The 15,445-nt window shown below is 38.4% G+C and overlaps 1 protein-coding gene across 1 annotated transcript in view; it reads left to right on the top strand.

The window, feature by feature from the left end:
* CLASP1 (cytoplasmic linker associated protein 1) overlaps positions 1–15,445 on the top strand; it is a 266,333-nt gene that overhangs the window by 94,947 nt on the left and 155,941 nt on the right. Inside the window, exons 7-8 of the mRNA XM_054575023.1 lie at positions 2,183–2,280; positions 11,935–12,002. Of these exons, the coding sequence (XP_054430998.1) occupies positions 2,183–2,280; positions 11,935–12,002 (166 nt within the window). The remainder of the gene's footprint in view (positions 1–2,182; positions 2,281–11,934; positions 12,003–15,445) is intronic.

Below are 15,445 nucleotides of genomic sequence, written 5' to 3'. Positions count from 1 at the left end.
CTGTTCACTTTTTCCTGAACGTCTCTTGTTATTCTAGTTTCCTGCATTTCTCTTTGCAAGGGCAAAGAAGCATTTTTCTGAAGTCCCACCCCCTGGCCCCCAGTGTTTCATTGTTGAGAAGGACATCACTTGCCCCAGTATTACCCAGTGGCTGGGAATGGACTGGGATTATGTGATGGTCTTTACTTCCTGGTCTGAGAACAAGGTTTCCTTCCTTTAGTGGAGATTGCAGAACAAGGCCTGTGTTTGTTGACCAGGAAGACGGGGCAGTGGCTCTAACAAAGGCAGTTAGTTGGCCATCTAAGATCTCATACACATAGAGAAGTCCCTTTTCTTTTTTTAATTTTTATTTTTAATTTTTTTTAAGAGGGAGAGGAAGGGGAGGGGGAGTGAGAAACATTAATTCGTTGTTCCATGTAGGAAGCCTCTTTTCTAGGAGAGTTTGATACACATCTTCAAAGCCTAAAAACACCTTCATTTGTCTGAGAACTATTGATCTCAGTGCTCTCTTCAGCTGGACAGTGCTCAGAGTAGGGGAGAAGGAAAGCCTCTGTTGAAGGCTTGGCGGACACCTGAGAAGCAGGGAGGGACCTGCTTCCCCAGGTGACATTGCAGTGTACCCAGGACCCCGTTGAGCCTCTGACAGGTCTGTGGCAGCCGCTGTTTGGTCATTTTCACAGGCTGTGCTGCTGTTCTCAGAGGTCAGGGTAGACTTGGCTTCCCATCAATTTATAGGCACTCTCCCTTTCCCTGCAGGTGAAGCCCTCCCTTGAATTTTAGGCTTTCTTATTGTGACACTCAGTGTTCTAAAGTGAAAGGATATGGGTGCCTTCATTTAGAGGTGGAAGTCAGCTCCCCATTGTGCCATTTATTTGCTGTGGGCCGTGACGTGGCTAGCCTCTCCAGTCTCTGCCCTCCTCTGTGTCACAGTCCACAGTGGCCCTGTGAGGAAGATCATAGATTTGAAGACCTCAGATTCCATAAAGCCTTCAACTTGAGCCTGGCAGGTAGTGTTTTTAACATACGGGGTTCTTGTCTTTTGCAGTCCTAATGCCCTGAAATGTTAGGATTCCTTTCTGTGATGAGCTTGAGAGTAGGCAGAAATACACCTTTTTCTGAGCCGTCTGAAAGTATCTCACCGACATGCTATTTTTACTCCTAGATGCTTCAGTGTATCTCTCTTAACAACAAGGATTTTTTTTTTTATATAAGCATGGCCTTTTCACATTCAAGAAACTCAGCATTGCTACAATAACAGTGTTTCATATACTACATTTTTGTAGTATAGGGACTACATATACAGTCCATATTTACATTTCCCCAAGCTTCTTTTTTTTTTAAATTCCATTCTGTCTTTTGAGCCATATTTATTGCTGCTTCCTTAGTTCATATTTGTGTTTCTCCAGGCTGCTTAAGTGCTCTTTCTAAAGCATACTCCCTTCACATCTGCTTTCATGCCTTTGTACAGGCTGTGCCTGGTTTGGAATCTCTCATTCCATCTTTACCTGGTAAAATGTGGTTCTTGTATGCATATTTTTAGTGATTCCTTTCTTCCATAAAATGTTTCTTGGTATTCTGTGGTGTGCCTGTTCCCTTAAACTGTATGAGCTCTTTGTACGTTTTTAAAAATGTCTTTTTATTACACCTTGTTCTGTGTGAAATGCAGAACTTATGGACTTTTTCCCATTTCCCTTTTAAGACTATGAGCTCTTTTTTTTCACTTTTCATTTTTAATATTATTATAAGCTGCTTAAATACAGGGCTCTGTGTATTCTATACTGCCCATTTTTCTTGTTCACTAAGTGTTTGACCTAAATCCAGAATATGTTACATGGTGTTTTATTTTTAGTATAATTCATTTATTTGTAGGACTCTCTAATTTGGAATGATGCCCTGAAAATACTCATTTACTGACATCATCTTAAAGAATTAAAAAAAAAAAACCAAAACAAAGGGATATGGACTTGAATGTAGGGATGGGACCTAAATATTTTTTCTACTCCTTGAAATTGTATCTACAGAGTCAAAACTTAAACATGGCTTCATCTAGTCAACTATCCAGAAAGGAATGTAGTCACAGTTGCATTGGTAAATTGGTCATAAACTTGGGGTGGTGTATAGCCTGTTGTATTCCCAGTAGGAAGTGTTGTGGGATGACACAGATCTCTTCTTTTATATACAGGTTCGAGATGCAGCAATAAACAGCTTAGTGGAAATCTACAGACATGTAGGAGAACGTGTGAGGGCAGATCTCAGTAAAAAAGGATTGCCACAGTCCCGGTGAGTTTAGACTTTTTTCTTTTCTTTGCTTTTTCAGTTAACATTTTGGTTTGCAGTTTTTATTTTGTTGTAATAATTTGACTCAAAAATGTGTGGGTAGCAGATTGGTAGTTGGAGATCTTGTCCAGATCATATGTCAGGGGTCCCCTCCCAGACATCTAGCCAAGTCCCATGCCATTTCATGATTTTAGAAACATTTAAAATTTATTGATTTGGAGAATTCAGTATTCTTTTGGTTCATATGGTTCTATATGTTGTATGCACACAGCACCTAGTTATAGTATATGCTTAAGATATTTGTTTGAATGAATTGAGCTTTTCTAGAATGAGTTTTGTTTGGAAAACATCTTTGAAGTGGTTGTTTTTTGTTCAGTAATGTCAACCTCACCATGTAGAAGCCAGTGCAAGGGGATCGGCATCTTACCGGAATCAAGACAGCTTGAGTGCACAGGTGTCTCTGTTTTAGTCAGAATTTAAAAAATAATGAACAATTGGATAGCTATAGTTTGAACTGTTATGCAGAAACTTGACACCAGCTGAATTCTAAATCCTTTTCCCTGCCCCATTCCTTTAAGTAATGTGAAAACCCTGGGAAGTTAGACATGGACTGGACACACAGAGCAGTGTGTCAGAGCCTCCCATTGTGGCCATGGAAACAGCAGAGGCCCAGAGACATGAAGTGACCTGAGAGATTACACAGCTAGTAAGAGTCAGAGCTAAGATGGAAGCCTTGTTCCCTGACTCACCTTTTAATGTTCTTTATCCTGTTTCCCAAAAGAGTTCATGGTGCATCTAGATATGGACTGGAATATTGAAATATACAGGGGTCATGTGTCCTGATGTCTCTCAGTTTGATAGGACAAAAGTGGGCCCCTCACCCTGAGGTAGGCGTTCCAGGAGCAGCTGAGTGGGGCTATACTTCTTTCTTATAGAGTCATATCTGACCTACTGTCGCTCTCACCATGGTCCCAGGGCTGTGTACAATATAATGAGATGGGAATAAGACTACTTTCATGTGCTTTTACAAAAGGTAATCTATGAGAATAGAGTTTTTGTGCCCATGTTTTATCAACCTGAGCCTTCTGGATTTTGGATGGATGGTGAGAACACCTATGGTGAGAGACAAATTTGATGACAAAACTATAAAACAGTCTCTTGGGAAACGTTGCAGGACACAGATGAACAGGAAGAGCAGAGGCTGGAGGGAGAGGGTTGTTTGATGATGTCAAGATCATTGTTGGGAAATAGGCCTTAAGCAGTGAGACTCTTTCCTGCTCCAAGGATGGCCTCACCATGCTGTTTAGCTCATGGTGGCCATAGACCATGAACAGACCATCCATCTTACACAGTGGGATTCCTGTGTATTGTTTGAAGGTGCTGTAGTGAGCTAATAGGACTGGGGAAATAACACAGTGGTTGAGATCTAGAGATGTGGGTGGAGAAAAAAGTCAACATAGCAGGCCTGAAAGTGCTGTTTCTAAAAATGCCTGGTTGCAGAATTGGCCCTGGGCTGGTGTTTGCAAACTTGGAATTTGGGAGGGTTCCCATTATTCCTAAAGAGTGAGATAAGAGCCCTGGCCAGTGTGGCTTGGTTGGAGCATTGTCCCAACCCTGAACTAGAAGGTTGCAGGTTTGTTTCCTGGTCAGGGCACATGCCTGGGTTGTGGGTTCGGTTTCCAAGCAAGGCACATACAAGGGGCAACAATCGATGTTTCTCACGTCGTTGATGTTTTTTTCCCTCTCTCTTTCCCTGCCTTCCCCTCTCTTCTAAAATGAGTAGGCATGTCCTTGAATAGGGATTAAAAAAAAAAAAGAGCTTAAGAGTGGCTTACTATGCCCCAACTGGGCAGGTGTTAGGCTGAACACCTGCATTCCTTCTGGGAGCCTGACAATTTGGTAAGTGCAAGGCAAAGGGTGTCTGTGTAACTAGCCCCCGTAAAAACCCCAGACACTTAGACTCTAATGAGCAGATAGCATTTCACATGTTGCCACAGCCCGTTACTGGGGGACTTAACCACCTCCTGTGTGACTTTACCAGTGGAGGCTCTAAGAAGCTTGTGCCTGGTGCCCCTGGTCTTTACACCACATACCTTTTTCCTTTGCTTGATTTTTCTTTGTGTTCTTTTACTGTTATTGTCCTGTAATAATCCTGGCTGTGAGTGTGACTATATGGTGAGTACTGTGAGTTGTCTTGGCAAATTGTTAAATGTTGGAGTGGCTTAGAGGATCCTCAGTAACAGAAAGTGTTTTAGGTAAGGTCCCAGAGGCAATTAATGCCAGACCTGGGGCTAGAATCTTCTCTTCCATACTCCCATCATATGTTTCATGTGTTCTTTCTACCAACAAATATTCTTTAAAAACATGTAAAAAGCTATGGAAGAGCTGGGCCTCTGAATAGGAATGGGGATTTCTGCCATCTTTTGTTACCTAAAATCTTTCCCAAAAATTCTGAACCAAGTGGAGAAGGTATTCCTAGCAAAATGGAGCCACATGCTTCACAACCATTATTGTAAAACTCTAGAATACACGATGCTTTGGAGAACGAGGCTGGTAGTTCTTTAGAAACTTTGCTCTAGTGAAAGAAACTGAAACTTCGAGTTTATAAGACAGTTATCTAGGATCTAGCATTGTGAAGGTCAGAGGCTCTGGTTGCCACCTTTATTTTTTGGGGGATGTGTCCAAAAGGAACGAGACTTTTAAAGAATCTTATCATTGTTTGGGAAATTTCAGTACCTGCTGTACGTGATTCCAAGTGGCTGACTGGAGTACTTGAATATCTTAGACCTCTGTTACATCGTTAGAGATTTTTTTTTTTTGCTATTATGTGAATTTAGCAGATTTTTCAGCTTAGCCAGATTCCATAGGACTAATGAAATATTGTAGAATTTGCTTAATTCCAGTTTTAAGTCTAAAACTTGGACTTAATCCTGGAATAAATATGTTGACACTTAATGAGTTTGTTCATGAAGTGCGGTCTTTGAGAAGATGATTAACTATAACTCTAAAAAATACATGATGGAAAAGAATGCCTTAATAATCAGGTAAATGACTTAAATAATAAGTAATCTCATTTAAGCAGCAGTTTTCTTTGTTCATTTCACATTTTGGAAAAGGGACTTTTACATTTATCAGCTTCACTTTGGAGGAGCTGAAGTTATGCTTTTGGGCCATGTGTTGAAAGTTATTTAAGTCTTGTCACTAAATAAATAATATTTATTTATTATTAAATAAATATAATTATTTATTATATTTATTTAATATTATAAATATTATAAAATAATGTTTATTATTTTATTGGTGCCTAAAATAATATTGAGCCAGATCATAAAGTGGAGATGGAGTCTCTCTCCATCCATGTAGGATCTTCACATAGTTGAGCTCTGCATGTCAATTAATATAGTATTTGGCCATTTTACATTGTTTAGCACATTATTTTTACAGTTCATGCACATGATGTGTTCAGAAAGTAAGTATATAATTTGTAGCTATTATAAATGTCATATAGTTGTGATATAGCCACTAAATAAAACATTAAATAGACTTCTTGTAACTCCTGTGGCTTACTTTCATAGACTTGTGCTTTTAGCATGCTTTAACATTCACTGTTCTCCCATTGTGTATTCTAGAAAGTTTATTCAATGTACTATATGTAGTTTTGAAGCTATGGGTAAAAAAATACTCGTATTAAGTTTTTCTCTGGTACCATCATTTGGGAACCAAGCCTCTGAAACAGCAGCTACTTTAAACCTGAAGATAAGTTAATTTGTAGATGGAACTGATGCATGTCATTGATGAATTGTAATAGCTATTTGGTTAACTTACTTGGTGAATCTGCAGTTTTGAATAGCTCTCATAATATTTGTTTTGCTATTTCAGTCTATTTAAAAAAATTATAAATATTCATTGGACGTTATTACTTAATGATTTGTATTAGGGAAAAATGGAAACTTATTTTTAATTTGCTTTCTTAAGCTTTAGTGCTATAGAGAGGGCCAAGGCAAAAGCTGGATAAGAAATACGTTCTGTGATATCTCCTCTAAATTAAAAATTTTGTTGAATGCCAGTAATTTGTTGAGAAAGAGTTGACTAGGTTTATGAGATACATTGAAAAAGGCAGTTCCTTACCCCTTCTCCCTCTGAGTCAAACACTGTCACCTGTTTTTATTGATTATTTTGTATCTGTTGCTCTATCTCTAAATACTATGCATGTACTACTAACCCTTAATTCTTTGTCACTCTTAAAAATTTTACTTTGCACCATGGAGGGTAAATTTCAGCTTTCTTCCTAACCTCCCCCATGTACAGCTGCCATCTCCTCATCCTCCAAATACAGTCATATTTTAATTTTGATTAGAACATTTAGTTTATATTATGATTATGTATGCCATTCACAGCTCACTGTTTATATTTGGTGAACTGTGATTACTTAACCTTTTTTTCCCCACAGTCTTTTTTTCCCCGGGGTTAATAATCATCTCATTTTTATGTGCATAGTTGTCTGCATCTTATCACGTCCTAGTACTGTCTATACATTATTGCCAGTTTGTGGACGTCTCCTTGAGCTTGTTTTGGTCTCACTGCCTTCAGTGCCTCCTGCTTATTACTTCATGATCTTGGCATCTCTCTTTACCACCATCCTGGCACTTAATGTTTCCTTTCTCTGCTGGCGTGCCTGTTGTTTTGGGGGGAACTACATCTTTTTTTTCCACCTTGGTTTTCTCTCTCATTTTAGTTATGCATATTCTACAAAAGCCTTCTCAAAAAAGAGGTGGAGGAGACTTTTTTTTTTTTGACTGAGAATATCTTTATTCTATCTTAACATTGATAGTTGGTCAGGGTTTAGAAATCTAGGTGGGAAGTCATTTTCATCCAGAATGTTAAAACTAATGCCCATGTTTATTCTTTCAGTGTTTCTACTGAAAAATCCAAAGACATTCTTTTTTTTTTTTGAGATCGTTTTTAAATTGATTTTGAAAGAGAGAGAGAGAATGATAATGAATGATCCATTTGCTGTTCCACTTATTTATGCATTCATTGGTTGATTCTTGTATATGCCCCGACTGGGATTGAACCCTGCAACCTTGGCATAGTGGGATGACTCGCTCACAAACGGAGCCACCTGGCCAGGGCCCAAAGTCATTCTAATTCTTCATCCTATGTAGACAACTTTGATTCTCTTTGTCTTCAATGTTTGCATGAAACTTTATGGTGATGGGTCTTATATGAGTCTATTTTCATTGTGCTGTGTACTTGGAGGGCCTTTCAATTTGGAACCTCATGTTGTTTGGCTCTGGGCAAGTTTCTTTAAAAATATAACTTTATATTTGTAAATATAATAGTTATGACCACTTGAACTAGCTTTCTGATTTTTCTCTCCCATTTATAGCTTCACAGTTTTGCTGTCTCTGTGAGAGTTTTTCAAATTTATCTTCAACTATTCTGTTGGGTGTTGGACTTAAAAATGTTTTTTTTTTGTTTTAATTTCTAAGATTTTTTTTGTTTATTTTATGTTCCATTTTTATAGCATTCTGTTTTATTTTTAAATAAGAGCTTTCTCATTAAATATTTCATATACTATAATTTCCATAATTAACATGTACCTATTGAACAATTCAGAGATTTTTAGTATATTCACAAAGTTTTGTAGCCACTGCTACTATCTAGTTTTAGAACATTCCAAAAGAAATCCCATATCCATTCCTTCCTTCCCTCTCTCCAGCCCCTGGCAACCACTAGTCTTACTTTTTAATTCTATGGATTTTCTTTTTTTGTACATTTCATGCAAATAAAATCTCACAAAATACAGTTTTTTGTTCACTGCCTTCTTTCATTTACCATGTTGTCAGGGTTCAGTCATATTGTGGCATGAGTCATTCTTTTTTATTGCTGAATGAAGTTTCATTGTATATACCATGTTTTGTTTATCCATTGTTCTGTTGATAGACAGTTGAGTTGCTTCTGCCTTTTGGCTATTGTGAATAATGCTGCTATGAAAATGGGTGTACAAATCTGTTCTAGTTCCTGCTTTCAAATTTTTTACGTATATACCCAGAAATGGAATTTCTAGATCATATGGTAATTTTGTATTTATTTTTTTGAGTAACTGCCATACTGTTTTACATAGCTGCTGCACCATTTTGCATTCCTGCCATCAAGTGCACATCCTTGCCAGCAATTGTTATTTTTGTTGTTTGTTTTGATAGTATGCATCCTGGTGGGTATTGTATTCTGTTTTTGATCTTCATAGAATTTTTTAGCACCTTTGTTGAAAATCAGTTGACCATTAATGTATGGATTTTTTCTGTATATGTTGGGGCATGCTTTCATTTTTCTGGCAGGCAGTCTTTGCATCTCTGCCTTCCCTTTTCCTGCCTTCTTGTGCAGAGCCTCGGGGTTAGCCAGAGGTGAGACGCTGCCTTCTTGAGTCTTTCCTGGGCATGTACCCAGCCTTGCACATATGCATGGCCTTGGACATATGCATGGCCTTCTTTCCCAGGGATATGCTAGAGCTTTTCAGAGTCTCGTGAACATCTTATTTTCCAGTTTTGGTCAGTTTCTTTGCTCCAGCTATTATTGCCAGTACAGGCAGCTGCTGTGTTAACCAGTTGTCTCTTATTTCTTTTTGATCTTGGCTTCATGGTAAAGGGTCTTGCAGTGAGCATGCTCCGAATCAGTTCAAATAAAAACAAATGTTGTGAGTGATGGGGGAGGGTGTTTCAGGATATGCCAGAGAAGTCAAATAATGATAGTTCTCTGGGAATGGGGATTTTTACTGAGTTGCACACTTGTGGAACTCTTTTCAGGGGCTGTGAGGCTGCTGGTTTTCTGACTAGTATCATTGGGAGGCTGTTGATTTTCAGCTGGTGAGTTGGAGATGGAAATAAGGCACAGGAAAACAATAGAAAACTTAGATTCAGCCATTTTTCTTGAAGGATGCTCCTCAGATTGTTGTAGGCCTTTGTAATTTCCAGAGTTTTGAAAAACGTGATTCTGCCAATGTTTTCTTTGTGTTTTTGGAGGAGCAGATGTTCTGAGTTCTTTATTCTGCCATTTTTGAAAGGCTACTCTCCTCTTTACTTTTGTGATTTGCAGTATTTTTTCTCTTTGGAAGTATAGGTGAAATAGTTAAAAAACTTTTCATAGTCTCTTCTTTCCTTTAAGTTGGATATGTGTGTGTCTGCTCAAAGTAAAGAGTATTGTATCAAAAAACAAATGAAAAGGTCTGAGTGTATGGGTGAGGTTTGTTGACTTTGAGATTACTAGTATTTGTTTCTAGGAAATTATTTTACGTTTATGTTATAAAATATGCTAGGGAGGAATAATTAGACCTAAATCTTATAGTAAAATAAACAGCACTTGGATTGAAGAGTTGAATATAAAAATAAGAAAAACCTGGGGGAAACGGTATTATTTGTCAGACTATTAAAGAGATTTATTTTAAACTTGAGGTTTACAAATTTAAAATTAAAACAAAAAAATTGGTGGCTTCATATGGTAATCATTAGTCATGTATTTAATGTCTTCAAACCTATAAAACTCATCCTTTTAGACTTGTGTGAATTCATAGGTCCCAAGAGGGGCATTTTCTATTTGCCATACTCAGAACGAGCAGGCATAAACCGTTTCTAAGGAATGCTTTGTTAGTATTAGACTGTCAGGTCACTGACCTCTTGAGGTAGTAACTTAGATAGGAGCCATTGTATGAGTGTTAGAACAGGGATTGAGGCAGCTGGTGAAACAGGAATGTGAAAGTAGTGGAAAAGGCATGCCTGCCCAAGGGATTCTGAATTAAGATGCAGGTGCCAATAATAGTAATCTAATTTTAGCATTCTCATACCTAGCTCTTTGGGCCTGCCAGTTGTCGGTAATGTGGCCCCAGTGAGCTGACATTACCACAGACAGAGAATCTACAGATTGTTCCACAGTTGACGTTGATAATGGTGAATAGTCTCCCAGGAATGGAAGAAATAATTGTCCCCTCCCACTAATCTCAAGAACAACCAGACCAGAGGTATACCTTGTTCCTAACTTGCAAATTTGCAGGCATGCTCTTGTCAGAGGATATAGTTGTGACACAACAAAGTGGTAACTTGGTCAGGGCATGCATGCCCTGGTAACCAGTCTAGTGATACTATTGATGGACTTATTAATGTGTTGGAGATCTTTGCTACTTACAAAAGGGGAGGTGATAGAAACATCATAAGATTGAGTCTAAGGCATCTTTTTAAATCTTTAGTAACCACTGTATCTGAAAGTGAGTGATAATTTTTCTTACATCTGGTCCTGAGGTGAGAAATAGATTTTCATTTTAACCCCAACTTTGATTAATTGATAGTGGCTGCCTGGAGCAGCTTTGAGAAGGATTCTGAGGCTGCATCTGGACTTAGATGGAAAGATAGGTTGAAAAGATTATGGATATCTACCTTGGAATGGTAACAGGGAGAAATCTATCAGGCTAGTTCATTCCTTTCATTTTACCTCTATTTGCTGATGTGTATTTTTGGCTCTCCTGTTACTTAGAATACTAAGTAGGATAGAATGAAGTAGAAGTGAGTAGAAGCTTGAGAGAGTCAGAACTTTACACGTTCTGCATCTAGCCAGCGAGCTCTGTTAGGTATGGTGAATGAACTAATGAATGAACTGAGACCAGGATGAGTGAAATATCTAGTTTTCCGTAATGAAGGCAGAGGACAGGATTATTAGGTACAAGCTCTTTCACACAGTGATGTAACTCTCCTACATGACATAGTGCTTGATGTGCACAGAATACTGAAAGAATATTGTTTCCATCTCTAGCCCCAAGGATGGTTTGTAAGAAACTGCTAAAATTTCTAGTTTGCTCCCTGAAATAGGTGGCCTAAGTTTGAATGCAGATGTACATTACCTTGGAATCTTAACGTTTATACTTATTCAAATGTATCTGTGTTTTGCTTGGGAAAGCCTCTTTTTTCTTGACTTCCCTTCTCCCCCTCCAACCCCAATTTTTCTCTCAATTTTGGTGTCACTAGGATGGAATATTGAGCTTTGCTTCAATTTAAATGTTAAGGTGAAAATGATCCATTAATAGAAAATTAATGTCATGTTGATTTTTTTTTTAGCTGAGGATTTTTCAGTCACAATATTTGTTTCTAGAGAAATTATTTTTAGCATTTTTTAATTAAGCTTTAAGTTACAGAAAAGAAAAGTCTTTGTATTGTAATATTAGAGCATTTTGAAAATCTTTATCCCAAGTAACTGGTAGTCTGTGCATCGGCAGAAATAGGAGAAATATATGCTTTTCAAAATGCATATACGTTTTTTGTAGAGCAGTAAATTTAATATAATATCTGAAAGTATGTGCTCTGGATCCTTACTCTCAGGACTGGCATCTCCACCCTAACTGCGTCACCTTATGCAAGCTTACGGGGTCTTGATTTCCTTATCTGTAAAATGAGGATGATAATAATCCCTTATAAGGTTTTTATAAGGGTTAAATGGGATCTTTCAGTTAGAGCCCATAGGTCAGTGCTTGACATGTAGTAAGGGCCCAATTATTGTTGGCTACTGATATTTTTATTAATACACTGTTTTGGTTATTAGGTGGGTTTGTATCATACATTTTTTTGAGTAATGATTAATAGCTTATATATACCTATATACATATTTTTCATACAGGTTGAATGTAATTTTTACAAAATTCGATGAAGTCCAAAAATCTGGAAACATGATACAATCTACAAATGGTGAGTAGAAAAAACAGTTACTCTATTTTGCTTTTTCAGTTTTATGTCAGTAATGCTTATGCTATTTCTGAACAGTTGAATTTGATATCTTGATAAGGGTTCTTTGTCTTAAGACTTAACCTCTATTTTCCTACTTTTCGAGGCTAGAAGGTGTGGAGTTGTCATTGACATCTTTTCACAACTTACCTTGAGTGGCTACTCCTGTGAGCTTTACTTCTAAAAATACGTCTAGAATCCTAGTGATTCTCAGTGTAATCGCCACTCTTCTAGTGAAAGCTGTTTTTGTATTTTACCTGTGCTCTCACAGTAGCCTCCTAACCAATATCCTTACGTTTACTCTCTCCCAACATCTACAGTCTTTTCCACACAACAATCAAAGTAATCCTTTTGGAATGTAACTTAAGTGACGTTAATTCCCTGTTCAAAATCCTCCAGAGATTTCCCATCACACATAGACCACAGTTCAGTGGCTTACTATGCCCACCAGGCTCTGCATGACCTGATGCTGATCACCACCATTCTGATTATATCGTGTATCGTTCTTCCCTAAAACTATCTTGGCTCCCATCCTGTTGGCCTCCTTGCTAACTTTGAACATTCTAAGCCTCTCCTACTTCAGGTTCACTGTGCTTATGATTCCTTCTGCTTCAAACATTGTTCCCTCTGTGTCATCATGTCTGTCTGCCTCATTCTATCTAGATCTCAGCTGTAGTGTCACTTCATTAGAAGGTCACCTAGAATAGCACACACAGATTTCTAAGGGAACTCTGTGCTCTCATCCTGCTTGGTTTACGTTCTTAACACCTATCACTATAAATTTCTTTTTTTTGTTTATTCATGAGGACAAAAACTTTGTTTTATTACTTTCTTTATCCTTGATGCCTCAGAAAGTCTCTGGCATGTGGTAGGTATACAATAAATATTGTTGAAAAAATAATAACTGAAACTTGAATTCTGACCTATTGTTTCCAGTATTTGTAATCCTTTTACAGTAATTTGTGAGGTTTTTGAGGACAAGTGGGTATTTCTTATGATTCCAGAAGGCGAAGAAAAGGGCGAGAGTGAATTACTGTATAAAGTTATCAAAAAGGCAATTGCTAACAAGAACTTTGCATTATAGCTATTTCAGAATTGCTGGGGATATTAAATCATTGCATGGCTTTTAAATTTTGAGTATCTTGAGCTTGTAAAAAATTTTGAGCGACTTACCCCAGAGTGACAGCGAAGAAAGGAAGGGCAAAGCCAGAGTTGAATATAGGTCTTTTGACTAAATTCTGCTGTGTAGCTACCATTATCAGTAAAAGATTTTTCTTTAGTTGACATGTTTCTTATAAAATGCTGGAAGTATTCTAAAAATGCTTTCATTAATTCCCTTTATTTCTTTTTTATATCTTTATAAAAACAATATTTACTATAATTCAATGATTACCAATAAATAAGTTTTCATATTTTCATATTCTTATTAATTCTCCTATAATTATGTAATTTGTATGTAATTTCAGTGATGGCATAGTTTCTGCACATTGTCCCCTATTTTTGTATTTACTTTTATATGTGCTTTAAAAAATGTACCACTGGTATTACTGGGATCAAAACTATGGCCTTGGCATCATGCTCCAGTGATGAGCGAGCTTGACAGTGTGCATTGACAAGGCTACCCAGCTAGTTGCTAGGAACATACTTTTAATTGGTGTGTGTGTATTTATGTAGTTTGTGTGGTTTTCCAGTTCAAAACTGTTGACACCAAGATAGCACTGGGTAAAGGACACAATAGTGGTGGTGGAAAAGTGAGTTTGTGCTTCATAGCCTATATTATAACTATGAGGAATCAAGATCGTGGAGGAGTGAGTAGAAGTCACATTGACCTCCTCCCAGGACCAACCTTTAATTACAACTAAATTGTGGAGAAATCACCTGGAACAAACAATTGAACAGTAGCAAGAGAGGAGTCTTATAACTTCAGACAGACAAAAGAATCACCTTTTGCACAACCTAACTGCCATTTACTGTGGGCTTTGGCAAAGGCAGGGGCATAGTGGGCTAGAGATGGCAGAGGAGAGACTGGGGAAGGAGGCTTTGGGGTGAGAACTGAGAGAGTAGCCGATGGGATCCCAATTGTCGACTCATCCCCCATAACAGTATCAGCCATCTTGCTCAGGCAGACCATTCCCCTGAGCAGCAACAGTGTGAGAGGAAATAGTAGCCCCATCTCCAGGAGGGACTCATCCCTTTCCTGGTAGTGCTAAAACCTGACGGGTGAGTACAGAGTGGCAGCCACAGATAGTAGATCCCTGGCTAAAGGGGGCACAGAGTGGTCTAGAGACACTTGAGGAGAGACTGGAGATGGAGACTTTGGGTAGAGAGTGGAGAAAGTAGCTGGCGGGATCCTGGTGCTGACTCCTCCCCGATATGGCAGGAGCCATCTGGCTCAGGCAGAACACTCCCCTGAGTAGCGCCAGCGTGAGAGGACCCAATAACCTCTCCCCCAGGAGGGACTCTGCCCCTCCCTATGGTGCCTAAGCCTGACTGTTGAGAGCAGAGTGACTAGATTAACAGCTGAAAGAGGCAGGCACAGACAGTAGATTCCTGGAAGTCTTGAACAGATTGCCTAAGGTCAGACAGGGTCAACATCTGACATCATCAGAGGCAGGTCCAGAAAGAAAAAACAGTGGTCTCCTACCATAGAAGTTCACACCTTAAAGTCAGGAAGTCAAGACCAATCAAGTTAAGAAGCAGAAACAAAAAAGAAGAGTCTCACAAATAATGGGAATACAAAGAAACACCTCAGTTGAAGGGAAAGAAGGAATCCCCAGAAAGAAAGCTAAATGAAATAGAGGCAAGTAAGCTCTAAGATACTGAACTCTAAACAGCGGTTCTAAGGACGCTCAATGAGCTCAGAGAGAACTACAAAAAACTCCAGGGAAACCACGAGGAACTTACTGCAAAATATATCAGCTTGAAAAGGGACATAGAAAATATCAGCAAGAGGAAATGAAGGATACACTTCCTGAATTGAAGAACACAGTTGAAGGAAACAAAAGTAAGCTAGATGAAGCAGAGGATTGAATCAGCAAGCTGGAGGATAAGGTAAAAAAAAGCTCCCAAAAGAACAAGAAAATGAAAAAAGACTCAAAAAGAATGAAGAGGTGTTGAGGGACATGCAGGACAACCTGAAACATAATATCCGTATAATAGGGATTCCAGAAGGAGAAGAGGAGAAGCAAGGGAGAGAACCTGTTTGAAAAAGTCATGATGAAAAACTTCCCTAATTGGAGGAGAGAAAAAGTCACACAAGTCCAGGAAGGACAGAGAGTCCCATTCAAGAGGAACCCAATGAGGCCCACTCGAAGACACATCATCATTAAAATGGCAAATATCAAACACAAAGAAAGAGTCCTAAAGGAAGCAAGGGAGAAAGAGAAAGAAATATGTAAGGGAGCCCC

This window comes from Pteronotus mesoamericanus, unplaced genomic scaffold, assembly GCF_021234165.1.
Source record: "Pteronotus mesoamericanus isolate MK-2021 breed Mesoamerican mustached bat unplaced genomic scaffold, CSHL_Meso_final contig_27, whole genome shotgun sequence".
Classification (NCBI taxonomy): Eukaryota; Metazoa; Chordata; class Mammalia; order Chiroptera; family Mormoopidae; genus Pteronotus; species Pteronotus mesoamericanus.
Note: the sequence above shows the minus strand (reverse complement) of the source record. Positions and strands in the feature narration are given on the sequence as shown.